The sequence below is a fragment of the Thamnophis elegans genome, chromosome Z, assembly GCF_009769535.1.
Source record: "Thamnophis elegans isolate rThaEle1 chromosome Z, rThaEle1.pri, whole genome shotgun sequence".
NCBI lineage: Eukaryota > Metazoa > Chordata > Lepidosauria > Squamata > Colubridae > Thamnophis > Thamnophis elegans.
Genome location: NC_045558.1, coordinates 115,095,730 through 115,122,325, shown reverse-complemented (window position 1 = coordinate 115,122,325; position 26,596 = coordinate 115,095,730). Strand labels below are relative to the sequence as shown.

The 26,596-nt window shown below is 36.9% G+C and overlaps 1 protein-coding gene across 1 annotated transcript; it reads right to left on the bottom strand.

Annotated features, from left to right (window-relative positions):
• Positions 1 to 883: 883 nt before the first annotated feature.
• Positions 884 to 21,665, bottom strand: LOC116521589 (serine protease 27-like). Its single transcript, XM_032236246.1, has 8 exons — positions 21,569 to 21,665; positions 11,678 to 11,810; positions 10,890 to 11,014; positions 8,802 to 8,828; positions 7,886 to 8,048; positions 2,371 to 2,642; positions 1,550 to 1,719; positions 884 to 1,171 (listed from the first exon to the last, which is right to left on the bottom strand). Exons 1-8 carry the CDS (start codon positions 21,663 to 21,665, stop codon positions 884 to 886), a joined length of 1,275 nt encoding a protein of 424 aa, XP_032092137.1.
• Positions 21,666 to 26,596: the final 4,931 nt, after the last annotated feature.

Sequence of the window (26,596 nt, the reverse complement as noted above, 5' to 3'; positions counted from 1 at the left end):
CTTCTAGCCATGGCCACCACTTGCTCTTTGAACAGGAGCCAACAGTTTAGGAGGGTCCCCAGGTTGCAGATCTGCCTGGACTACTGTAATACAAAACTAAAAATGGAAGAACTTTTTCTCCAGAGGGTTGTACCTACAGCCCACCTGCTAGAGTTGAGTCAAGAGTCTGTTTTATCTCATCCATTTTTCAAAAACTTCCAGACACTGAGATTGGATGTCCATGCATCACTCAAAGGGCTTGAGGTAGAGATATAAAGCTGAATGTCTCCTGCATAATGATGATATCTCACCCCCCCCCTAAACTGATAGACCACCATACCCAGTGGCCTCGTGTAAATGTTAAACTGAACGGGAGAGAGAACCAAACCCTGAAGTACCCTACAAAATAGGAGCCGTAGGCTGGATCTCATTCCCTGCAGCAATTACAGCAATTATGATAACAAAACCATTTATTAAGTTGCCTAAGCATGAAATGCAGTTCTTGGATGGATATATACCAAGCAAATGAGTCATAATATAACCAGGGACTATTGAATGCCACACATGTTGCTATGCCTACTACAGAATCTGTTCCAGGAACTGGAAAAGTTGTGGGTTCCTCTGTTCCAATCCTCTACTTTCAATACTATTTCTGGAGTGGAATTCAATCCATGAATGGAGGTAGTGAGAGCAAAGAGGGTATAGAAATAGACCTGTAGACCTGTCAGTTTCACGAGTATCACACCAAAGGTGGCATGCTGAAGTGAATTCTTCATCACAGTAAAGAAGGAAAAAAAATGAAATTCTTTGCTTCCCCATTGACTGTTCTGACAATTTTGGTTTTCTTTCAAAATGGAGTGTAAAAAAATTAACACAAACAGGAGAAAGAACTGCCTTCCCTTCTTTAAAAAGTCTGCTGGGATAATAGCTGCAAAACAATAGTGGCAGCAAGGAGGGAGATGAAACTGAAACTGCCAGTAGAGGCACTGTGACTGATACTACTGTTGTTTACTCTTGACCCATGGGTGTCTCTAAGCTCTGGTATTTGACTGTGGATCCATTTCTGGTAGTATGCCACTTTTGCATAAACTCCAGGACGATTCTTCTGGGCACATCCATCTCCCCAGCTCACTACTCCTGCAATAAACCAAAAATCTTCCATCCGGCAGGCCAGTGGACCACCTGAATCACCCTGTGCAGAAGGAGCAGCATTTAAGGAAAAAACATTGGCAATGATGGAATCAAATGCTTATTATTAACGCTGCACGTGTAACATACAGTATAAGAGTGAAATGAGAATTTTCTTTTTATATTTGCATATGTGTGTACGTGCCTTTCAGAATACAAGGCATAAAGATACCATATCTGGGATAATTATCTGAAGACAGCTAAGATAATGCTAACTCTTGGCTATTGTATGGTGATTATACAGAATTTTGCAGCCCAACTATCCTTACTAGAATTATTCTGGAATTAAACATCGACAGCAAATGAAGAAGGTGCCCAAACTTCATGAACTGTAAATGTACATTCTAATTAATTTACTGCATAAAACCCAGCAAAATCTTACCTGGCAAGCATCCCGTTGTCCAGCAGCAAAGCCAGCACATATCATATCTTCTTTAATTTCTCTTGAGGACCTGCGCTGTCTAGAGTCTTGGCGGTAGAGAGAGTTGCATTTTTTTGTGCTGATTATGGGAACTTCTAGTTTTTGTAGTATATCAGAATTCTGTCGTCCTTCTGCAAAGAGAGTAAATTGTTAGACTTAACTACTTTTGAACCATGGAGACTGGGGAGACTACAGGTGATGATGATGATATATATATATATATATATATATATATATATATATATATATATATATATATATTTATATGTGTGTGTGTGTGTGTGTGTGTGTGTGTGTGTGTGTGTGTGTGTATATATATATATATATATATATATATATATATATATATATATATATATATATATATATATATATAAAAATATATGGCTGTGTGTTTGTATGTGTATATGTTACAGCGTAACTCTGGAACGCTTCAAGCAATTTCAACCAAACTTGGTACACAGATGACTTACTCTCTGGAAACAAATACTATGGGGGTAAGACACCCCTAACACCTCTCGGAGTGTGTTCTGTTACGATACAGCCTGTTGTGCCATAAAATGGCTTCTACTGTACAGTGCAGTGGAGTTGCCATGGTAACAGCTTTATAGTACTCCACAATGGGTTCCCTCTGGTAAGGTGGAACATCCAACATTAGAAATTATGTTGGATGCGGACATTTCCCCCCTATAAATAAATACCCGGGTAATGTGGGTTATCAGCTAGTATTAAATATATTGGTAGTTGAAGTTCTGTAGGTTCACTTGTCTTTCCATACCTACCTTTGCTTAGAATGTTCCCCCAGCCAGTGACCCAACACTTCTGTCCTGGGAGGAAGTTGACATTGGCATTGGGGACACAGATGGGGCTGATCTGTTGGCTGAGGGGCAGTCGCTGCTCCAGTTGGACGAGGGCAATGTCTCCAATCCTCGAATCTCCTTCATAGCTGGGATTGAGAATAATATGCTTCACAGAGGCTATGATTGACTGAGGCCCTGGGTCCGAAAGCTTCAGTGCTCCAACTAGTACAGTAAAATTAGAAGGATTTTTGATCCTGAGAGGCACAAAGCAAGAAAAAAAGGACTATGTATGACAAATGGAATTATTTTTGAAGCAAAACATGATGATATGTGAGATCATGAGATGATGGATCACTGAACCAAAGTCCAAGAGATTCATTGTTTTTTAATCTTTCTCTGTCTCTCTCTGTATCTGTCTCTGTCTCTCTGTCTTTCTCTCTCTCTGTCTCTGTCTCTCTCTGTCTCTCTGTCTCTCCCCCCCTCTCTCACACACACACGGCTTACTCTTTCTGACTCAGTTGGCTGATGCTTTCTCTATATCTGCCAATTCTGCAGCTTTGACCAGAATGAATGAACAATAGCTAGAAAAGGAAGAAAAACAGAACATACCATTGGGAGAGAAGGGCATGTATTGGGAAACACAAGATACATACACTCTGCTAGTGTAGCACGAAGAATGGCTGAGGCAGAAGGATGTATCAAATGGGGAACTAGTCTATACTGGCACAAGAGGACGATCTCTCTCTCTCTCTCACCCCTCTGTGTGTGTGTGTGTGCGTGCCTGTGTGCGTAATGCACACATAAACATATACAGATATATCAAGATAGAATTACATTTACATGTTTAAAAATGAACATATATGAAAATACATGCAACCATCAAAACAAAAATACTGTTCTTGCATGAAGTATACATTTAATAACCTTCCAAATATCCTGAAGAAAGTTTCTACTATTTATCAACAGGATTTATGCTTTTATAATTAATATCTTTTCTTAATTTTTAGGACATCCTAGTTGTATGGAAAAAATAAAAAGGAACAACAAAATCAGTGGGGAAAATGAAAATGTTCTTTGAAAGATAAGCAAAAGATTGCAAAAATAAGAAGTAAAAGTTTTTATTGAGTTGTTTCTTCAACTCTGAAGGCTAAATTAGTCATGATAAAATTTTCAGTTTCATCTCAAACTGATTCAAATGCAAGTTGAAATCAAGTCATTTAATTTTGCAAGTTTACCATGTGGCTGAATTTTTCTGGGCTTAGAAGCCAGACAGGATGAGGGTTGATTAATGGTTCTTGGATAGAAGACTATATGAAATCTCAGATTATTCTGAGAAGTTAAAAAAAGTCAGGAGACAACAATGGCTAACCACTTATTTAGAGTTTCCTAAACCTGCAGGAAATAAGTTCAGTTCGAGGGCATTTTTATCTTTATAGTTAATATTATTGCTCTTATAATATATGAAAAATGCAAGAACTTGTCTAGGCACTCACTAAGTGTGAAGACTGACTTGCAGCCTTTGTTTTCCTTAATGGCTGCAATTGTAATTAACATGAAGGATGGTCTTTAAGAACAGAGAAAAGTTCCGCAAGAGAAATTCTTCGAGCTGGTGACAAAACATCCAGCTAAGGCTGACGAAGTCGGGGCGGCTCCAAAATGGAAGGATACGGAAAGAGGAAGTGTTTCCAGCTGCTGAGGAACTTTTACTGTTTTTAAAAAAGACTGCCTATAAAAAACTTAATGTTAATTTAAATTGGAGAACAGAAGAATCAAACGGCGGAATTAAATTTGGAATGGTTTTGGACAGTGGTTATCTTACTTTTTAAATGCTATCTTCATGGATGGAATTTATGCAAGCCTTTTAAAATGAATGGATTAAGTTTTCTTATTCTAATTTTTCTTTTATTATTCTCTGTAACCTATGGTCTAAAATTTTCCTCTTTCATTACTGTGGGTGTTCTTCTAACCCATTTAAAAATTGGACTCTTTTTTATAATTTGAAATACAAAAAAGTTACAAAAAGAAATAAGGAAATTTGCAACAACAACACTGCTACTCGGAGGCTGGAAGGTTTGTGTATTGGAAATGGAACCCTTGTTTTTTCTTCACTGATTGTTTTGGCTTGGCACTACAAGGTCTCACTGCTTGATTATAGAGAGTGATAAGAAGGGAAGCATACAGATGTCCCTTTGAAGTTTATCTCTAACCAGAGAAATTCCGCTCCCCCTGGAAACAGGCAATTGATCATAAGCTGGACTCTTATGGGCTCTCATTGTTATTCTTAATGTCCCTAGGCTTTGATCAAGCAAAGCAATTAATAGAATGAAGGACATGGAGTTCCAAGAAGAACCAAATAGGTTGCCTCTCCACAGTAGGGACAGAATCAAATAGGGTGCAAATCGGCAAGATATCTAAATGACCTGATCTTCCCAAAACAAAGAACAGCTTTCTTCAGAGCCAGGTTTAACATTCTTCCTTCAGCACTCCTCCAGGGCAGGTATAAGAGAACACCTATAGCAGAATGGGTTTGTATATGTGATAAAAGAGAAGTGGAAGATAATTTACATGTTCTATTACACTGCGAGCTATACAGAGCTTGTAGGTCTGCACATATTCTCCCCTTATTAGAGAGATTGCCAGGGAGGTCAGACAATTTTTATCTAGCCTTTTTCCTCCAGGACACTAACCCGATTATCACATATGCAGTGGCAAAATTCTGTGCTGCTGCAATATCCATAAGAAAAAAATTGGCTACAGAAGTATAGTTGTCATCTTGTACTAATTATCTGGACATTTCTCTAACAATCTTTGGACCATTGTATTTATTCCTATACTTAACAGCATTGCACCCAGGTAAACCAGGGAGTGACCTGAACAATCTGAGAAAACGTATGTTATTTCCCACTTTTAACGTCAATATTTTTTAATTATATCTTAATGTCAGTATTTTTTAATATAATGTAAAAACTAATGTATATTGCTGGTCTTTGACCATAATAAAGATTTACTTACTTACTTACTTACTTACCAGAGAAAAGTGAAAACAAAATGTTTTTGTGAATCTATGCTTAATTTTATTAACCTTCCAAGCTAGAGCAGCTGTGTTTGTTAGCTGGAAATAATGGCACAATTTCAAAAGCAAACAAAAATTTTAAGTTTGCAAAAGATATTTTCAGAAATTATCAAATAAATATGAGAGGATAGAGAAGAAGCTGGAAGACTTAGAGCATATAATAGCAAAATATGATGAATATGAGGATGATTATCAAATGGAAAATATGGTGGTTAAAACCCAAAAAATCGAAGTGGAAAATGAATATAAAGAGATTACATTTGCTTATATTTATGATGATTGGTTTGTCTCTGAAAATGGAAAGAGTGGAATATTGAAAGAGGAATTAAATGGAGGGGAAATTTATCCCAGAGGGCAAGATACAGAAGAAGAAAAAACCAAAGAATCTATGGATTCAAAGAGAGAAACTTTATTAGCAATAACATTGATAACACTACTGACAATCAAAGATAAACTGACTAAGGAAACAGATTACAAGATTACATGAGATATCTTATAAGCAAGGAGTTCCTAAGAGGAGTCCATACAAAGTTGATGAAGGAGATGATTAGAGGACTGGCACCACAAATGGCAGAAGATATGAGACTGTTTTGCTATTGGAAAGATACAGGTTGATAGATGGAAGAATATAATTTAAAACTAGTTTAATTTAGTGAAATTTATTGACAATAGATATAGTTTAAATAAATAATTGATAATGTTACTAATGTATACAGTGTGTAGTGTTATGATGAGTATGATTGGGTATGAATATGGAATGGTACCCATGTAAAGAAGATTAGAAATCCCTTTGGATTATATATAAAGGTTAATAAAAAAAAAGAACCAAGTTAGATACAGTTAAAGTTTTGATTATTAGGGGGAAAATGTTATGCTACAGAATATAGTCAAATAAAGGAGGGATAAGAATAACAAGATATGGGTATAAAATAAGAATATAGATATGGGTATAACATAAGGAAACTGGATGTAAATTTTAAACAATGATTTGGAAAGGAGGATTAGAAAACTTTGTTATTAAATATTATGGATGTTTAGCTAGAATAGGACATAAGAATTTAGTATTAGTGGAGGATTTTAGAAATAGTAATTGAAAGGCCAGTATGCGGTTATGTATTAAATTTTGGTATATTTTATGATGAAGGATGCTTAAACAATTATAGTCAAATGAAAAGGGAGATATGATGATGTATAAATATTTGAGTTAAAATGCTTGAGTTAATATGAATTATGTTTGTTGACTATAGAAGAGATGCATGGAAGTTTTTTTGTAACCACTGATACACTTTCTAGAGCATGTAAAAAAGGATGTTGTGTTTGTTTTAAATTAAAAATAAAAAATTTATTAAAAAAAAAGAACAGAGAAAAGTTCTGTTATCAATGCAGTGATCAGATAAAGAAGCTTGAGCCCAGGAAAAAAAGGGGGGTTATGAAAATGGCTCATATAGCTCCCATCATTTACCTGAAGGTAAAAGAGGGAGGAAATGGAGCAAATTCAAAACTGGTAACATTCGGCTAGCATAGTTGTTCTAATAAAAAGTAGATCTACATGGTGTCTGTTTCTTAGTCTAGACTACCATATACGACTTACAGCCATTATTAAATAAGGAGTCTGGTTTAGAAGACTGCCTGTGAATTCCCACAAAGGTTGGGAAGCAGAGGTGGGTTGCTCCCGGTTTGGATCTGTTCGGGTAGTGGTAATTGGACATGGGTCGCCAAACTGGTAGTGATGGCTGGCTGGCCATGCCCCCAAACTGACTCACTCTGAAGCTCGCCCTGCCTTGTCTTCACCACGTGCATCCATACAATTGCCTCCTAGTGCCTATGCACAGGTAAGCAGCATGGGCTGCTCAGGGAGCCCCAAGGCTTTGCAACCACCACCTCCTAAATGGGATTGAGCCTCCCTGCCTCCTCAATGCAAGGACACAGGAGGCGGCAGTTTCGTTTGCTGCCTGTGAGTTCAGGGGGGAGGGGGGCAGGATCTGCCAGCTGCTTCTAATCTGCAGTTTACTCATTGGCAAGTTTACTCAAGAGCAGGGTGCTTGGCAGCTGGCAGATTGCTGGCTTGCTTGCTCAGCTGCTGACCCCCAAAGCTAATAGCAGCGAACAAAACCACACACTCTTCGGACCCTCCAGTTCTCCTGTGTTCAGTTCAGTGCAGCTCAGGTTGCTGCTTTCTTTGGCCTTTAAAAAAAAGTTTTACAGCATATTTTATTTCCTATCTCCAATGTGAAACATAAATTTGCCAAGGCACCCACAAAATAAGCCACGCCCACAGAACTGGTAGTAAAAATTTTGAAACCCACCCTTGCTGGGAAGGCATCAGGAGACTTTGGAAGGCTGCTTTGAAACTCTGCCAAGAATTTTGTTTCCCCAAGAAACAGAGTATAAAGATGGTCAGCAGATTGTAGAGTGCATACTTACAGACTAAAACAATGTGAGGCTGTGATGATCCACTGATTTGTGACAAGAGAACCGCCACAGTGATGATGTCCATTCAGCTTGATGCTCACTTGCCAAGGCCACTCTCCATCCCGGGAATCTGTACCCCCTACAATCCGGTTCAGATAGCCCTGTTTTCCACAAACTGAGCAAAAAAAGGGAAAGATTTACTGTTCCTGTAGAATTACATGGTATTTGCTAGTTATCTGGATTTTAGATTTTTGCTCTTCTATCATCTTGGAATTGTGAAAAAATCTAAAATTTAAAAAGTATGAATCTATAAATTCTTAAGTGTTTTGCTGCCCTGTGGCCAACCTGACCATAAGCCCCATTTCTCCTTACTCCATATTTCCATTCTTTTTTCTGCTTTAATTTTTACTTCCTCTTTAGACCCTCTCCTCTAACTACGTTTAGACAAAGACCTTTATTCCTAGCCTGTTTTTTATTTGTCCACCCGTCCACTTATTCTTCATATTCCACATTGCCAATCCAGGAACTAGGCTTCCTCTTCCAATCTTGTTCCTTATCCAGCCTCCTTCACATTTCTTAAAGAATCCTTTAGGTACCTCCAACTTTTTAATGCATTTTTGGAAATTTTTTCATGTACCTCTTAAGCCTGGTGATGACCGATTGGGGTGCATGTGAAACCCATGACTAACAACTTTCCATAAATGACTTGGATGCTAGTAAGGCAATATTCAATATTTTTTCAGCTTTAACTGAAGTACAGCACTGCCATGATTTCTATCATATAGTTTGTAGAGTAGTATAGATGGCTACTCTTCACAGAACATTATATTTGTTCACATTCCCTATATTTCAGTATTTAGTAGGATAATCTTTCTAATCAATAGCATGCTAACAAGTCAATATGCAAGCAGATATAACTGATGCTCACCTCTGGTGGCATAGCTTGGTTCAACATCTAAAAAGAAAGAGATATATAAAATCATGAGAGTTACAGCTTAGATTGCTATTTTAATACAATAGAAGTAATTTGGAAACTGCCGTCTAAGTGTCACTTATATTTAACCTACTTATATTATTTATTTCATTTATTTATCACATTTATCTAACTGACCATCTCACAAATGTAATTTTGGATGATGTACAACTAAAACAAAAAAGCAGAGTTTAAAAAACATTAAAAACTCATTAAAACATAAATATAAACAACACCATGGGACAACCATGGGACATCCTCAAACCCCCATAACTTAACCTTAAACTGCCTACTGTTGACCTCACCCCATTCCTAAGAGGTTAGTAGGGGCATGCACCAGCATGCCTAACATCACTGTCCTACTATTCCCATTTATTTGTACCCATTTCTTGCGTTCTTATTCATGTTTATTTTTATTCCTGTTATCTTGTACATGAGTATAGTAGTAAATAAATAGTATAAATTCAAGATCTTCAATACATTTCACAAAGTTCCTATTTCTATGGGTCACCCATCCCTGTGGGTCATCAAAACCAGGTTTTAAGAGATTTCCAGAAAGTCAATGGGTCAGGGTCAATTTTACCAGGGGTTGGGGGAGGGGGAATTCAAAGGGTGAGTGCAATGGCAGAAAAGGCTTGCCTTATGGGTCCCATCAAATGAAACTTCATAACATAAAGAACCCCTAATATTCCCATTCAGCTGGAATTGATGCAATGGGTGTATGTAACTGCAGAGAAGTAATCCCTCAAATAACCATGCCACACAGAGATTTAAAGGTCAAAATCACTATCTTGAATTGAACCCAGAAGCACACTAGCAACTGATGCCGGCCATGGAACAGAAATTTAATGTCCACTGAGGAGCACGTATAACTGGTCACACAGCATGAATAACTGAGAGTAAAGGTAGTCCTTGACTTATGACCACAATTGAGCCCAGAATTACTATTGTAAATCTTGCTGGTCATCATCATTTTTTGCTTGTTAAGCAAATTCCATGATCATTAAATGGATCCATTGTCCGCAAACAGGATTTTTGCTGGAAACTGGAAATAAACACCAGTTTCCAGCAAAAAATGTTGTAAATCACGAACGGTCATTAATGTGGGTTGATTATTAAGTGCCCCAAATGCAATCATGTGATCACAGGAGATGTCTAGCCATTGGAACTTTGAATCCAAATCACAAGTAGCCCTGGAGAAGTCTATCGTAACTTTGAATAGTTGCTAAGTGATCAGTTATAAGTCAAGGATTATCTCTAGCTCAGTGGTTCTTAACCTTCCTAATGCTGCGACCCTTTAATACAGTTCCTCATGTTGTGGTGACCCCCCCGAACAATAAAATTATTTTATGTTTTCTGTATTATTTTTTGAAAATATGTGTTTTTCAATGGTCTTAGACAACCCCTGTGAAAGGATCGTTCAACCCCCAAAGGGGTCCCTACCCACAGGTTGAGAACTGCTGCTCTAGAGCCTACAGGAACTGGCACAACTGGTGACCAACACAAAGTTGTGCAAAAGCCCTCCAAGCCATCTTTAAGCAAAAATTGTTAGTCCAGAAATATCCCCAGATTGCTCATAATGTCTGTTTGGGGATGTGTAAATCCATCCAGTTAAAAATATGGCAAACTCTCAGATCTGGAAGGCTCCCAAACACATGTTATTTAGTCTTGCCAGGGTTGAGCTGAAAATTGCTGTTCTCCAGCCAGGCTCTCATAGTCTTCAGGTATTAAGAGAGGGTATCACAGCATTGGTTAGTTCTCCAGGGGCAGAGATGTATAATTAGATATTATCAGCATACTTCATTCTACATTGATGGATGCTTTCACACAGAAGCTTAAATCAGAGCTACCAGGAAGTTTGGATTTTAGATGGTTCATATGTGGTTTTGTCAATGACAATGAAAATAAAATAGTTCAGAACAATAAGGTCAACAAATGTTGACACAAATTCATTAACTGAGAGCCAGGCTGACTCACGGGGTGAAACACCTTCTTTTTAAAGTTATCACTTTTTGGACAGCAGATAGTAGAACATTGACATACCTGGCAAACCTAACCCAACAGACAACATTACCCAGTAATACCTCATTTGTGCCCTAAGCCTGTCCTTGCATGATCCAAAATCTGCTCCTCCCAGACAAAGTTTCTTTCTACCAATTTCAAAGTTTCTATAAGAGGAAGATCAACAATTCTCAAATTGTTGAGCTTGCTCTTATAATGGTGGTGCTGTTTGATGGCTATCTCCTAAATTAGGCTCCCTCCTTATTTAGTCATGATGGTGACAGTAGGAAGCTTTGAGTTCCCCTAATTGCCCTTAAAAGTTTGGCCTGGAATTCCTGAAGTCAATTTTAATTAGTGTTGACTATGACAATTAAAAGAAGGATTAGAACATGCCCAAAGAGTAATTATAAGTCCAACACGACCATTTCATTAAGTACAAAAGTAACTGTAATGAAATAAAATTTAGCTGTTGTGCTGCTCATCTCAATTACCCAAGCTTGCCAGCCAAATTTCCCCATCATTTTCCCAAAACAGAGAAAAGAAATTGTACACCTTGTTTTTAAATATGTTTCATATTACTGCCATTGAAAATTTAGTAAATCCTTTCAGAAGCTTAGTACTGCATTTTGCCAGGGGGAGGAGAGAGGGAAAGAAAAACCAGCCTCTTGGGAAAAAAAAAAAGCATCTTTCGAATGAAAGAAAAGGAGAGGAGAAGATTGTGCCCTGGTGGAATTTTGGCATTTAATCTAGGATATTGCATATTGCTGTGTCTGTCCCATCTCTCATTAATGAAAATCATTTGTTTGTGCAGGAAGTCCATCAATACTTACTTGTTATCATTTGCAGGAGCACCAGTAGTAACAATCTTCTCTCTAGCCCTTGCTGGTGGTGGGCCATAACACCACTGCTGATTTCTTTGTTTCCTTCCTTTGTTTTCCTCATACACAAAAAAGATGTGGTACTCTTACAAAATAAGAAGATTAATTTAAGCTATTCAGACTCTGGATGCTTATATATACGCACGCACACACATACACACACCCCAGAAGGGCGTATTCATCCGAGGAATCCTGCCAGTTCTTGGTATTTCCCTGCTGGGATAGTTACGAAACCTGCTGAGTAAATGTACCTTGCTATTGCTTCCTTCCTTTCAAGCTACCCATTTCCAGGCGTATTGTTCCATCAAGTCAGTACAACTACTGGGATTTTTTATGTGCCAATCATCTTCCATATGACCCATAACATGACCCTTCTTAAGCTCAAATCTGATCAATATACAGTGTAATCTATATGTGTATGTTTCCCCCCTCCCTGCAGCTAAGAGTTCCTCTATTTTTTATTTTTTTTTGGCTTTTACAGGATAACTAACCAGTCAGTTAATTATCAACTTCACCAGTCATCTTTTCAGCTTGTCCAATCTTCTTTTTATTCCAAAGCTTTCATGGCTCTAGTATTACCATTAGAGTAGAATTCAAATTATTTGAAAAATAGCTGAGATGGGTTCTGGATGATCATTTATTTTGTTAAGAAATTGATAAACACAATCTATAAAAAAACAATACAGAATATATATATATATATATATATATATATATATATATATATATATATATATATATATATATATATATATATATATATATAAGATTTTTTACAACCCCTGGTAAGCCCCAATTATGGGAGGAAGCTAACTGCTTCCATCATCATCATCTGTCTATCGGCTCATCACAAGAGTCCATCACGACAGAAACCCAACATTTTTACTGTTGCCTTTGTTATATTTGTGTGTTTTTTTATTTGTGCTGATAAATAAATAAAGGGAGACTAGTATAGATCTATTTCAAGCTATTTAGCTCTCATCAGCTAGCCATACCCTTACTGGGATTTGAACCTGGGCTATATTACATCCTAGGCAAACTTCTTAGCCATTAGGCCACAGGCTCTTATCCGTTATCAGCGAAGCCAGGGTGAAAGGTATCTATTAGATTTTTTACAACCCCTGGTAAGCCCCAATTATGGGAGGAAGCTAACTGCTTCCATCATCTGTCTATCGGCTCGTCACAAGAGTCCATCACGACAGAAACCCAACATTTTTACTGTTGCCTTTGTTATATTTGTGTGTTTTTTTATTTGTGCTGATTAATAATGGCTAAGAAGTTTGCCTAGAATGTAATATAGCCCAGGTTCAAATTCCAGTAAGGGTATGGCTAGCTGATGAGAGCTAAATAGCTTGAAATAGATCTATACTAGTCTCCCTTTATTTATTTATCAGCACAAATAAAAAAACACACAAATATAACAAAGGCAACAGTAAAAATGTTGGGTTTATATATATATAAACTACTGTATTCCATGGCCTCAGTAATGACTTTACTAATAATTGTAATCTTATATAAAGGTATACTGGAGAAGGTCACATTGAATTCTAGTAGACTTCACTTCAAAGCAAAATCTAGGACATATATGTGAATGTTCTGTTAAACAAATCTTTATAAGCTGCTTTCAATATGTGGAATAAATGATGGGACAAGTGGTTTAAAAACAAAATAGTGATTACTTGTCTGCAGTTTTCAGCTCTGCTAATCAATACCATATCATCTGTGGTTATCTACATCACTTGAGCTTTAGTGAATAAAGAACCTTTTCAATCTCAGGCCCCGTGGACGGGATGATTGCTTACCTAATTTAATGTCTTTTAGTAAATTAATTCAAAGATTTGATCTGAATATGTGAATTAGGATGATTCTCTAAACCAAATAAATGATCTGAACAGGATTTTGCCTTGTTTACATACCCCTAGTATCATCTGTATGGTTTACTCAGCTTTCAATCCTTTTGAGGTGGGTAAATTGAGGACCCAAATTGTTGGGGGCAATATGCTGACTGTAAACTGGTTAGCACTGTAAAGCTGTATATAAGTCTGCATTAAAAAAACCTAGGAATCTTTGTTAAAGGAAATCAGCCTAGAAAAGCTCTTGAAGACAATAGGCTGAAGGCTGAATATAAAAAATAAACACATCAAAACTAATATCTTAATTGGAAGAATAAGCCAATGCATGGTCAATACTTGAACAATGTAGAAGGAAAAAATGATAAATCCTACATGGAGTGTTAAAGGAAGAAACTGAAGGCTTTATTGTCTCAAAAACAAAAGCCTTGCCAACTGACTGCATGAAGGTGAACTTGTAGCAAACAATTGCAAACGTCACTTTTGAAGTGAAAGGAATGATGAGTGGCTGCAACAAAATTTGTTAAACTAACTATAAGCAGCATCATGATCAAGTTGCCAAAAGTATTTGTTGGAGACAAATGTAGGAAAACCTACTGGGAGGATAGTTTAGTTGAGAAGGTTTTGGAAAATGAGCAGGTTAAGGATTTGTGGGACTAAGGTATAGCCAGCCATCTTGTTTATAACATGCCTGATGTAACAGTAATTATAAAGAAGGCTGTCTACTTCACTAATGTTGCTATTCTGCGTAATGGTAGGCCTAAGGAAAAACAATTGGAAAACAAACTACAAAATACTGGGACTTTCAGAGAGAAATTTCACTGTGGTTTGTGATCATCCACCATTTCTTAATATTAATCAGTAGAATGACTTGCCTCCAGAAGTTGTGGGCGCTCCAACTCTGCATGTTTTAAAGAAGAGATTGGACAACCACTTGACTGAAATGGAGTAGTGTTTCCTGCTTGAGCAGGGGGCTGGACTGGAAGGCCTTTAAGGTCTCTTCCAGCTTGGTTATTCTGTTCTGTTAAATTAAATACCTGTAGAAAAAAAATATATGTGATGATACTATCCTGTTGGGAGCTCTTGGAGCAATAGTAAAGGACTCTCTTGATTCTGGAAATATTGAATTTATCAGACCAGAATGCCCAATTTCTTCTTCTTTTTTAATTGCCTGGTTGTAACTGCCTATATTTTTAAACACTGCCATAATAATTTTTACATCCTTGGTTAGGATTTGAATTATTAAGTTTCCACCAGTATCAGACTGAGAATCTAAAAGTAGATTACTCATACATTGATGGTCATACTATCAGGAGTCATCAGGATGAAGCCTACAAGTATTTGTTCATTTTACAGTTGGCTAACATCAAGCAAGGATAAGTTAAAATATGATTATTAAAGAAATATTCCCACCCAAAAAGTGGGAAAATTGCTGAAGACAAAATTAAACAGTGGAAAACAAGAAAACGTATGGCTGTTTACTATGCACTACATAGACTATTCTTGCCCCATAGAAATGGAGGTAGAGGCTCACGTCAAGTCAAACAAACTGTCAAAGAAGGGATTAGCTGATTACATAAAAGGCAGTTAAGAACAAACATTGATGCTGGTTAAAAAATAGAATGCAATGAATGTACATGAAAAAAAACACAAATATAAAAATGTGATAAAAATACAAATAAAATGCTGGTAAGGAAAACATTACATGTTCAATTTTTTATAAAAGATTGGGGGGGAAATGAATATAGACAAAACTTGACAATACTTACAAATGGAACGTTAAGAAAGAAATGGAAGACTTGATTTTGGCTGCTCAAGAGCAAGCTATTCGAACTAATGGAATCAAGGCTGGAATAGAAAAATCATCAAATGATTCAAAGTGCAGTCTATGCAAAGAAGCAAAGAAACAGTATATCATATACTTACCTAATGCAAAAAAGATAATACAAATTGATATAATGCCTTTGCCAAAATAATTCAGTAGAATATCTATAAACATTATTATGTGACAATGATGAAAAATTGGTAGGAACATATACTGTGTTCCCCCAAAAATAAGACAGGGTTTTATTTTCTTTTGAAATAAGAACTTGACCTTATTTTCGCAGAGATCTTATTATTTTTGAGGTGCAGGAGTAGGTGAGCATGTCACCTCATGACTGCTGCTATATTGCAATATTTTTGGGGAGGGCTTATTTTTGGAGGAGGGCTTATGTTAGCACATGCACTCAAAAGCCTGATTGGGCTTATTATCCAGGGAGGTCTTATTTTCAGGGAAACAGTAGTTGAAAAACTAGATGAAAATGAGCGGATTAAAATATGGTGGATTTTCAAATATAAACCAATAAAATCTTTGCATATATTATATTTAACTATGGCTGAAAAGAAAATGTGTGGATGATTGATGTGATAATGCCAAGAGATAATACAATAGAAGATAAAGAGAGAAGTTCAGAAAATATCAAGATCTGAAAATTCAAGCTGAAAGATTATGGCAAAAACCTGCAATGGTAGTACCACTGGTTAATGACACACCTCCCCCAAATATTCAATAGTACTTAGAAAATCTGCTCATTGACAACATTTCCTTCTGTTAGTTACAAAAGGCCATACTGCTTGGATCTGCACATGAAGGTCCACATGAGCTAAAGAACTGGCAATTGTAATTTCTTATTGTTTTGAATATAATATAATAAGAATAAAAATGCCAAATGCAGTAAACAGATGTCAGGCTGACTGTATGATAAACTGTTATAACAACAACAACAACAACAACAACAACAGCCTGAATGATTACATTCAGAAAAGTGAAGAACCAATGATTGAGGAAGTAAATAAAGGAGGCCTTTTAAAGACAACTAAGTCAAATGCTGAATATAAGAAAGAAGTAATTGAGAAGCAAGCTGAAAATTGGAAAAACCAAGCTATGCATAGCCAATACTTGAAAAGTATTGAAGGCAAAGCTGACCAAAAGCAAACTTGGAACTGGTTAAGATCAGGAGCACTGAAAAAAGAAACAGAAGGATTTATTTTGGCAGCTCAAGAACAAGCCTTAGCCACAAACTGCATGAAGGCAAAAATTCAACATGTTTCCACCAACAGCAAATGTCGCCTCTGTAATGAGAAAGATGAGACAGTTGACCACTTGATGCAGCAACATTTCACAAACTGACTACCTACAATGCTATGACTGCGTTGCTAAGACCATTCACTGGAAATTGTGCCAAAAGTTTGGATTTGAGTACAACAAAAACCACTGGGAACATCATGTTGAGAAGGTTTTAGAGAATGAGAAAGTCGAGATCTTGTGGGACTTCAGAATTCAGACTGACAGGCACTTGGCCCACAACACACCTGACATAACAATAGTTGAAAAGAAAAAAATATGGTTCATTGACATTGCAATACCTGGAGATGCACGAATTGAAGATAAACAGCAAGAAAAAAATCACAAAGTATCCAGACTTGCCAATTGAAGTTGAGCGACTGTGGAAAAAGAAATTGTGTATTGTCCCAATTGTAATTGGAGCCCTTGGAGCAATACCTAAAGGGCTACCTTGCTATTTGGAAATTCTAAATTTATCAGACTTGAACATTCTGATTCTAAAAAAAAGCAACCTTATTGGAACAGCTTATATTCTTTGACGTTACCTTAACAGTTCCTAGGTCCTTGGTTAGGACTCAAGCTGCTGAGCTACCAACCAGCCCCAAAGGCTGTGAATCCCACCAAAGATTATCATCATCATCATCATCATCATCATCATCATCATCATCATCATCATCATTTGGAGCACAACACGCCAGATATCATGGTTGTAAAGAGCCAAAGTGTACAGTTTATTGATATCGCTGTTCCTGGAGATGCCAGAGTCGAAGAAAAAGAACTAGAAAAAATAATGAAATATTGTGACCTGGCCAATGAAACTACACAGCTATGGATGAAGCATGTAACAGTGATACCCATTGTCATCGGGGCACATGGCACCATGTCCAAGAATTTTACAAGATACATCAACAAATTGCAGCTTCCTGCAATAACACCAGCAGAACTGCAAAAAACTGCGCTACTCAGAACACCTTATATTTTAAGAAGGTACTTGGTTGATACCTAGGATGCTGGCAGCAAACCATATCAACCATTAACACCAGCCACTGGTATTTGTAATGCATTTTTGAATGTTCACATGGATGAGTTTCATGTTTAATGAATAAAGTATATAATAAATAATTTGTAATATTTTTTTACAAGAATGTTGAGGTAGGTTAACCTGAAAGAGGAAAGGGGGGAGACATGATAGAAAAGTAAGAATTATGCATGATTAGGGGCATTTGTGGCAAGCCGAGATGTTAAAATGAAGAAAGACATAACATGATATCATGCTATAAGCTTCTCCCTTATGTACTTGTTTACAACATTGTGGCACGACCAAAAGAGTGAAATTTGCAATGTGATGCTGTGACGTACATTTTGTCATTAGTTCCTCTTGCCTCTCCCAAGGACATCCATGTGCATGGCAGAAATAATGCAATAAATTTATGTCATTCCTTGAATCATTATTTCAGAGTTTGATTCTAACAGACACTGATTTTATTCCTATGCTTTATAGTTTGTATTTTATTTTTTGCAATTATTGTAGGATTCTTGGTAGAGCAAAAGTTAATAAAATAAAGATAAGGAAATTTAGATGATGAGATTTTCACACAATATATTGGTGTTAGCAGTTCTGCCAAAAACAACTGATGTAGAAGTTTTGAAAAGTGGACCAATCAGTTCATGGAGGATCAGATTATCATTTGCTGCTAATATTGATGGCTGTTTATTACTTCCTAGACTAGGGGTATCAAACTTGATTTCATTGGGGGCCACATCAGGGTTGTGTTTGACCTTGGGGTCAGGGTAGGTGTGGCTGGGATGGGCATGGCCAGATTGACTTCACTTGTGTTGGGGGCACCTGTGGTGGCTCTTATGCTGTGTCAGTGAAAATGGGCTCCTGAACATTTTCAGCTGCAACGGCCTCCTGCAGCCCCCTGCCAGTAAAAATGGAGCTCCGTTCTCATAGGCAGAAGCACCATAGGCTGGTCCTTTCGTTGGCCCTATGGGCCAGTTCTAAGCACCTTGTGGCTCGCATTCGTCCCCTGGGCCTTGAGTTTGACATTCCTGTCCTAGACCATAGTGGTATGCCTTAAATTCTGGTTCCTAAGAGGTAGCATTAGAATGAGGCCATTATCTTCCAGTTATGAGTTTCTGAGATGAATCAAGTTGGCCATTTTGTGGCAGTAAAGTAAGGACTAGAGAAGCTGATGACAGATCCAGCAGAGCTTTTATGTTTTTATAGCAGTCATGGACAATATGAATTTTGGACCCAACATTAGTATGTAGTATGTAGATCATCATCTAATGCATCTTCCTTCTATATTGAATGAATCTCTATATTAAAACAACACAATTGTCCTGTACAGTGTATCTTTGCACATTGCTTCCAAATCTGGTGCCAGATGGACTTCAGAAAGTTTTGGATTGGAGCAAAGAGGAAAGACCATGGTTTAGATAAGGATTATGTAGATCAGAGAGAGGAAGGGCAAGCAGCTGTCCTGGGAGGAAGAGACAGAGGAAGATCAATAGAACCAGGTTTAACAAGTGGATTTCTTAAAGCAGCATCATCATTTTTCTTTCAAGGTTGCATACTTCAATAGAAGCTTGGAAAATATTGAGCTGTTTTAACAAATAGCAGAGAGGGCTTGTAAGATACATCATCCAATTCATTTTCAAAACATTCAGCTCCCCCTATATCATGCTGTTTAATTGTTGTATTTTTGATAATAGATAGCTGTATGGTTGGAAGCCATAAGAATGAGGTTTTGTCCTAAAACAAATGTTGATTTAGTACAGGCATGTGTCTTTATCCAGACTTCCTGGGTTCTAAAAGATACTTCTGATTTTTCAATTAGACATAATTTTAACTCTCAGCCTTGATGTTTATTTGAAAAGGCAGATCATACTGGTTTTTAATAAACCAAACTAACAAGTTAAATATTAAAAAAAGATAGGGTGGAAGGAGCAGGGGGAATATTCAGAATCTGGATGTAACAGATCCATATGTTTGAGGTAGGAAAGATGGGGCCCGTTATTAACACGTGAGGCTGATATATTTTGCTATTAATTATCTACTATTCCAGAGCATGGAAAGATTTTTGTCAAAAAGTCCATTGTCTCTCCATGTAAAGACATCTCCACTAAACAATGAAATGTTTCTTGCCTCAAAGTAACTGTCATAATAGAATTTTGCTAGGGCAGAACAGCTATTTTAATATTTAACATTCATTCAGTCAAACATTCTAAGTACAGTACTTCATATAAGATGTCATGGGGCATTTTAAAGTAAACATGCATTTGATTGTGTAATAAATGATAAAAATAATACAAAAACACCTGAGGAAACTTTTCAGTATCTTGTTTGAGTTTTTGTTTTTCTATCAGAAAGAAAAAAAACAAAATAACAATAATGCCAGCCAGATTACTCAGTTTTGGATTACTCATTCATATTTAGACTATTTCCACTTACTTAGCTCGGAAATGGTACATGGATAGAGATGAGTGTACAAAAATTTGGGTGTGGAAATGTATTAAGAATAATTTTCTTGTTACTCTCCTCCAGTAAGCAATGGTGGATGATTGAAAGAAAGAAACATCTACTACTGGAATAGAGCTACTTACTTGTACATAACTGGAACAAATGTAATGTCAACTGTTTTGTGAATCACTCCCCTCCCCCCTTCACACACACACACACACACACACACACACACACACACACACACAATGTCTTGTTCTGATTTTTTTTAAAAGAAAAAAAAAAAAAAGAAAAAAACCCTATAGCGACTGAAGCCAGAAACTTATACTGCAACACTAAGTGAAATTACACATAAGCAATTTGGTTCATCTGTTGTTCACTCGGGGGGGGGGGGGGAACCCATTCAACTCTAACATTACAGGGAAGAACAAAATAACACTCAATGATTTTTAGGAATTCTCTCTATTGTCCTGATCTAAAACTGAAATTAAAAATTTTAAAACATTTTTATTAATTTAAAAAAAAACTAGCATTTTTTATATGCCATCAAATCAGGACTTCCCTTTACAGTATTTGTTTCTGGGTGGTTTCTTAAAAGAATTTTAAAATAGAATGAATAGTTTATCTGTTGCTATATGATATCTCATAAATAAACAAATAAACAAATAAACAAATAAACAAATAGTTTCTTCCCAATTTGTAATTATGTTCACCGTTATCAAGAAAAACACCGAGTTATAGGTTTAAAGGACACTGCCTACATCCAATTATTGTTGAGATGTCAAAATTACTGCTTGCGAAGAATTTTTAATTCAGATCTCTCTCATTTATACTTTCAAATATATATCTCAGCCAATGTATTCCTTAAATAAACATGATTATAATAAATGTGTTGGTATTTGCACGACATATATAAAAATATCAGAATGTTGATGCAAAGAAGTGTACCGAACACACACTGAAGGCAAAATTACACACAGCCAATGTATATATTAGAAATAAGATGTACTTGGAGAAACACATATAAACATCTACTGTATATATTTTGATCAGAGTCAAACCAAATTAGAAAAGTAAGAAATGGATGAACTCAAGAACAGTTTCAGATTCCTGTTAGTAAATTTCTGCCATCTATTGTGTAAAGATAGGAAATAATTTCCAGAATGAGACAATAAAGAATAATACATTATTTCCTTGTGTATAACCCAGACAAAGAATCCTGTTACCTTCATTATGAATAATCTTTTTGCAGCTTTTTCCAGACCGCATGTGGATATATATAATCAGTGTGGGTGCGTGTACATCCATTTTCCTCTCTTTGTCACTTAATTGTCTTTGACTAGTCATTTCATTGCTTTCCATTTCCTGTGGTATGCCAATTGTGTCATTTATTGTTATTTTCTCAGTCTTGATTTCCTAACCTGAATTTCCTTGTCTTGGCTGAATGACAAATGCAGAAACAAATACTTGCTGAGTGATAGAAAACAATTTGTGATTAATGCTCACTTCCATCTTCATGTACGTGTTTCTTTGACTTTAAAGGTAAAGGTTCCCCTCGCACGTATGTGCTAGTCGTTCCTGATTCTAGGTGGCGGTGCTCATCTCCGTTTCAAAGCCGAAGAGCCAGCACTGTCCGAAGACGTCTCCATGGTTATGTGGGCAGCATGACTAAACGCCGAAGGTGCACAGAACACTGTTACCTCTTCCCACCAAAGTGGTCCCTATTTTTCTACTTGAATTTTAGCATGCTTTCAAACTGCTAGGTTGGCAGAAGCTGGGACAAGTAATGGGAGCTCACTCTGTTACGTGGCACTAGGGATTTGAACCACCAAACTACTGACCTTTCTGATCGACAAGCTTAGCATCTTAGCCACTGAGCCACCACATCCCTATTCTTTGACTTTAGGGTTAGAAAAATCCCCAAACCCCAATATAGGCTACTGATGGACATGGGATTGTATATACAGTGTTGTAAGACAGGAATCCCATTCTGGGAATTTTTTTTCATAAGCTGTTTTAAGAATATCTCAAGACTCAACCCAGGGATGAGAAGGCTCACTGGTTCCCTCCCTACTTATCTTTGCCAGTAGTAAAAGGATCAGTAGCTCATTTGAATTATTATGTGGTCCCCAGACCCCTCATCCTCAGAATGGACTCAAAAGTATGGGCCCAATTTTGTATTGTTGCAGGGGTTAGGAGCACATGGATGCCTTAATCTCAGCAGGTATTTTAAATACCTGCATAGCTTAAGTGATCCATTTTGTGTTTCATAATGCTAGAAGCCTCTCCTCAAAATGGACCCCGCCTTTGTAACCCTCTGTCAGCCTCACTACATAGACCAGACCATGTGCTATAATAGCAGAATCTTGCAAGTTTGATTGGCTGTACTTGAGAGCTGTGGTGATTCAGTGGTTAGAACACAGTATTGCAGGCTAACTCTATTCACTGCCAGGAGTTCGATTCTGACTGGCTTAAGATTGATTCAGCTTTCCATCCTTCCGAGGTCGGTAAAATGAGAAAGCAGATTTTGGGGGTGGGGAATATGCTGACTTTGTAAATTTCTTAGAGATGTTTGTAAAGCATTATGAAGTGAGATATAAGTCTAACTCTTATTGCTATTGCTACTTCAATGCCATGAACTAGGAAGGCATCTGCTTGAGTTGCTTCTATACGTTATTGCATTGCTCTGGACTTAAATATATGTTTTTACCTATTGGCTTTGGAACTGTTTCTGTATCTTTTCTTCATGGCCATCTTCCTTACTTTCTGCATTTTCTATGTGGCCCCCCAAACTAATAAATGCCTTGAATACATTTTTTTACTGTTACATGTGCCAATGTTTTTTTTTCTTCTATTTTTCATCCATTGAAATCAATAAGCTAAAAAATCTGACTGTGTGGAGAAAATCATAATATTGAATTCCCCCCTCCCCTTTAACATTACATTGGAACACATTAGTTTACCTTTTTAAATGAAAAACATTGAGTTCTCATACCTGGTTTTGCGTCTTGCAGGCATCTCAATATCTACTAGCTAATATTATCAATGCAGGAATTTTGAAGTCATGCCAAAACTGATATCTTGTAGCAGATAATATAGTACTAATGCTAATATCTGTAAAGTAATAAAATGTTTGCAACCCTCAAAGCAGGTTCAGAGAATGTCATACCCTTCTTAGGTATATGTATTCACCACAATATCAATGTTTTATCTCATTTTTTTGTTCTTTTTGTTGCAGTTGATGACCTGTCAGGTTGAATATGGCCTTTAGTCTCGTGTAGAAAAACACAAGCAAAGACTGCTGAATCAGGTCAGCAGTTCATCTGATCCATCATTTTGTGCCACACAATGGGCCACTGAATGTTTTGAGGAAGCTTACAAAGAATAATCGGGAAGATAGAATAGAATGACAGAGTTGAAAGGGACCTAGGAGGTCTTCCAGTCCAACCTCCTGTTCAGGCAGGACCCCCTGCATAATGCCTACCTGTAACAACTGTTGCCTCCAAGTAGCAATTATTTAACAAATATTGTCTTTGGTTTGACAGCACACCATGAGTATTAATAAAACTAACAATCTCCTTTTAAAACCACCGAGTCCATCTAAATTAGGGGCATTTCAATTGGATGTATTATTCTATCTGATATAAGCAAATTCTTATTCAGTTATGGCTAAAATTACACAGCATGATAAATGCTAAACCCAGCCTAACAAAACATCTGATCACATGTGATGTCTGGTTCACACGTTGGCTGAACTTTCACAATATGTTGAAGTACAAACAACATAACCATAAGGGTTGTTTATTTGGTTGTTTGAAATCAACCAATGAATTCTGGCAAGAAGTATTTTGCAGAGTTATTTAGAGTTATACTGTGTGACTACTGCATGCAAATGTCAAGGAAGTAGCAACAAAACTCACTGTGGTTGAACTACAATTCAGCTGGCATCTTTGAACATCAGCAGATTGCTAAACTTGAGTGTGGGCTTTTAACTGAAAATATTTTAAATAGGCTTATTGTTTAATGACCTGGCCATTGGGAGGCAGTAAAACAACACAGATGGGGTAGCATTTGCTTTCTGTTACTTGAATAAAGTTCATGAATATTGAAATAAGTATCTATGCCTGCCTGGTTTCATTGATTTTATCTACTAATGGGTCAAGGAAGAAGAGAAATAAAGGAAGAAGGACAAGGACACGGCAGAAAGAAAACAAGAAAGCCAGAAATCAAGATAGTTTTGGATTGTATAAAAGTGATAGTGAGTGGAAAAAAAGGAGTTGGACAGAGACTTCTCCAATCTGACAATTTAGTTCTCCCAAAATTCACAGGCTAGACATTGTCACTATAACTTGTACTTAGAGAGCTCAGGTTCAAGAAAATTGCTAAAACTTGCCTTTTAGAGAGTGACTCACCTACTTTGGCATGAATTGGCAGTGCTGCTTTTGCAGGGAAATTTCTGTCCTAGACTTAATAAAAAAATGACATGGGTTGGACCAGTGACTTTGTGTACAAAGCGGCCACACCTCAATTGAATCTTCTCTGGCACTTTTATTGCTTTGTTTTCTGCCTTGTTATGCTCAGAACTGTGGTATCCTGGGAAATGTCATTTTCAATTTTTTTTTGAGATTTCCATACCATCCGGATGAGAGAAAGCCTTACATCAGAAAGTGGATAGTTAGTGGAACCAGTTTTGAGCGGAAACAAACAGTTTTACCTATTAATTGAATTTCTTACATTTCTATTCTGGTTTGTTTAAGGAGCTCAAATGCATACATGATGTTTACCCCTCCTTTTAGTTTTATAATAATATCTTTATGAGGTAGGTTGGATGAAAGGGAGTGACTCACCCCAAGACACTCAGTGACACCTGCAAAGGATTGGGAATCTGAAACTTCTTAGTCCCACTAAATCACAACATCACTTTTTATTTGTTGGTTATTGGAATGACCTTTGTCACCAAGTTTAACTTTATAACTTTACATAAAGTTAATATTAACTTTATATTAACTTTATATAAAGTCAAGCCTGGTGACAAAGGGCCTTCCAACAATGTTGGAAGGCTTTGACTTATCTCCTTTTAAATTTCATGCAAAGCCTACATTGACACCAAGCCAAGAATATTGTTGACAATGGAAAAGATAGCAATAGCAGTAGCACTTAGACTTATATACTCTTCACAGTGCTTTATAGCCCTCTCTAAGCAGTTTATAGAGTTAGCATATTGCCAACAACAATCTGAGTCCTCAGATTGTTGGCTTGATTCAGCCAACTAGGAGTACTCAGCCATCTAGGAAACATACTGTATACTTATGGTATGTCTGCCTGCTGTTCAGAATTGCATCTGTCCCCATAACTGCATGGCTGATCTCATTCAGGAAAGGCTTACAAAAAAGGAACAAGGTGTTTTGTGAACCTGAATACACTAATGTTGAGATTTTTTTGCTTCTTCTCTTCAATCGTGTCAGATCTTGCAGACTGCCCAGACAAGTCCTGAAGTTTTCTTGGCAAGGTTTTTCAGAAGTGCATTGCCATTGCTGACAGAAAGTGACTGGTCCAAGATTATCCAGCTGGCTTTGTGCCTAAGACAGTACTAGAATCTCCCAGTTTCTAGCCTGAAGCCTTAACCACTACATCAAACAGGGTCTCACTGAGATATTATTCTCTCAGTATTTATGGTATATTCCTTCCCAATATAATATGGATTTTGGTATGGTTTATATTTTCTCTGGCCTTGTTTTAATTGTTATAATCTGTGGCATATTGCCTAGTGTAACTTCATCATTTAAGACAATTTGACTAAATGCATAAATAAAAGCATGTCATGCTGGGCTAGAAACAGTTTAAGTTTAAACAAATGATTTTTGCATTTTCTAATTCCTAAATGTTCCAATTTTTGAAAGCAACTCATATCTGATTGCACAATTACTTAAAGCATGGTATTCATATAAATTTTATGGACCAGATAAACCTTCCTTTCAAAGCAAAGAGGATTAAACCATGAATTGTTCACATGAGACAATTGAAACTGAGCATATGCAAAGGGCCTTTTAAGGTTCTATCTGTGCAGGTAGAATAAGGAGAAAGGGATTTAACTATAGGTGGCACATGTAAAAATGCTATCTCTTCATACCAAATCATGAAAGAAACCATACTATGATTGATGCAATTGGATTTTATTTATTACATTTATGAAATGATTTATTATCTGAATGATGAAGAAGAATTCGGCATGACTCAATCTATACGTGGTGATCACGTACAATTGTGCTTGAGCCAAGTTTATTTGAACAGCTCTTGGGACAGACCACAAAGTTCTGCCCACTGAACAGGAAGTTTCACCGAAGGATTCTGTGGTTCCTCCTTCCTGGTTCCTATTTAAAGTAGAAGTGTTGATAATTTGTCAGCCAGCATCGACAAATGCAAACTATTAAGGAGGCCACCTGAATCAA

Bases quoted from the DNA above. Each gene is read 5' to 3' on its own strand.
- LOC116521589 (XM_032236246.1), bottom strand. From the start codon at position 21,665: ATGAAGATGGAAGTGAGCATTAATCACAAATTGTTTTCTATCACTCAG. The intron at 11,015-11,677 runs GTAAGTATTGAT...TTCCTCTTATAG, and splicing joins GCTCCTGCAAATGATAACAA to AAACTTTGAAATTGGTAGAA. The intron at 1,172-1,549 runs GTAAGATTTTGC...CCTTCTGCACAG, and splicing joins GACAACGGGATGCTTGCCAG to GGTGATTCAGGTGGTCCACT.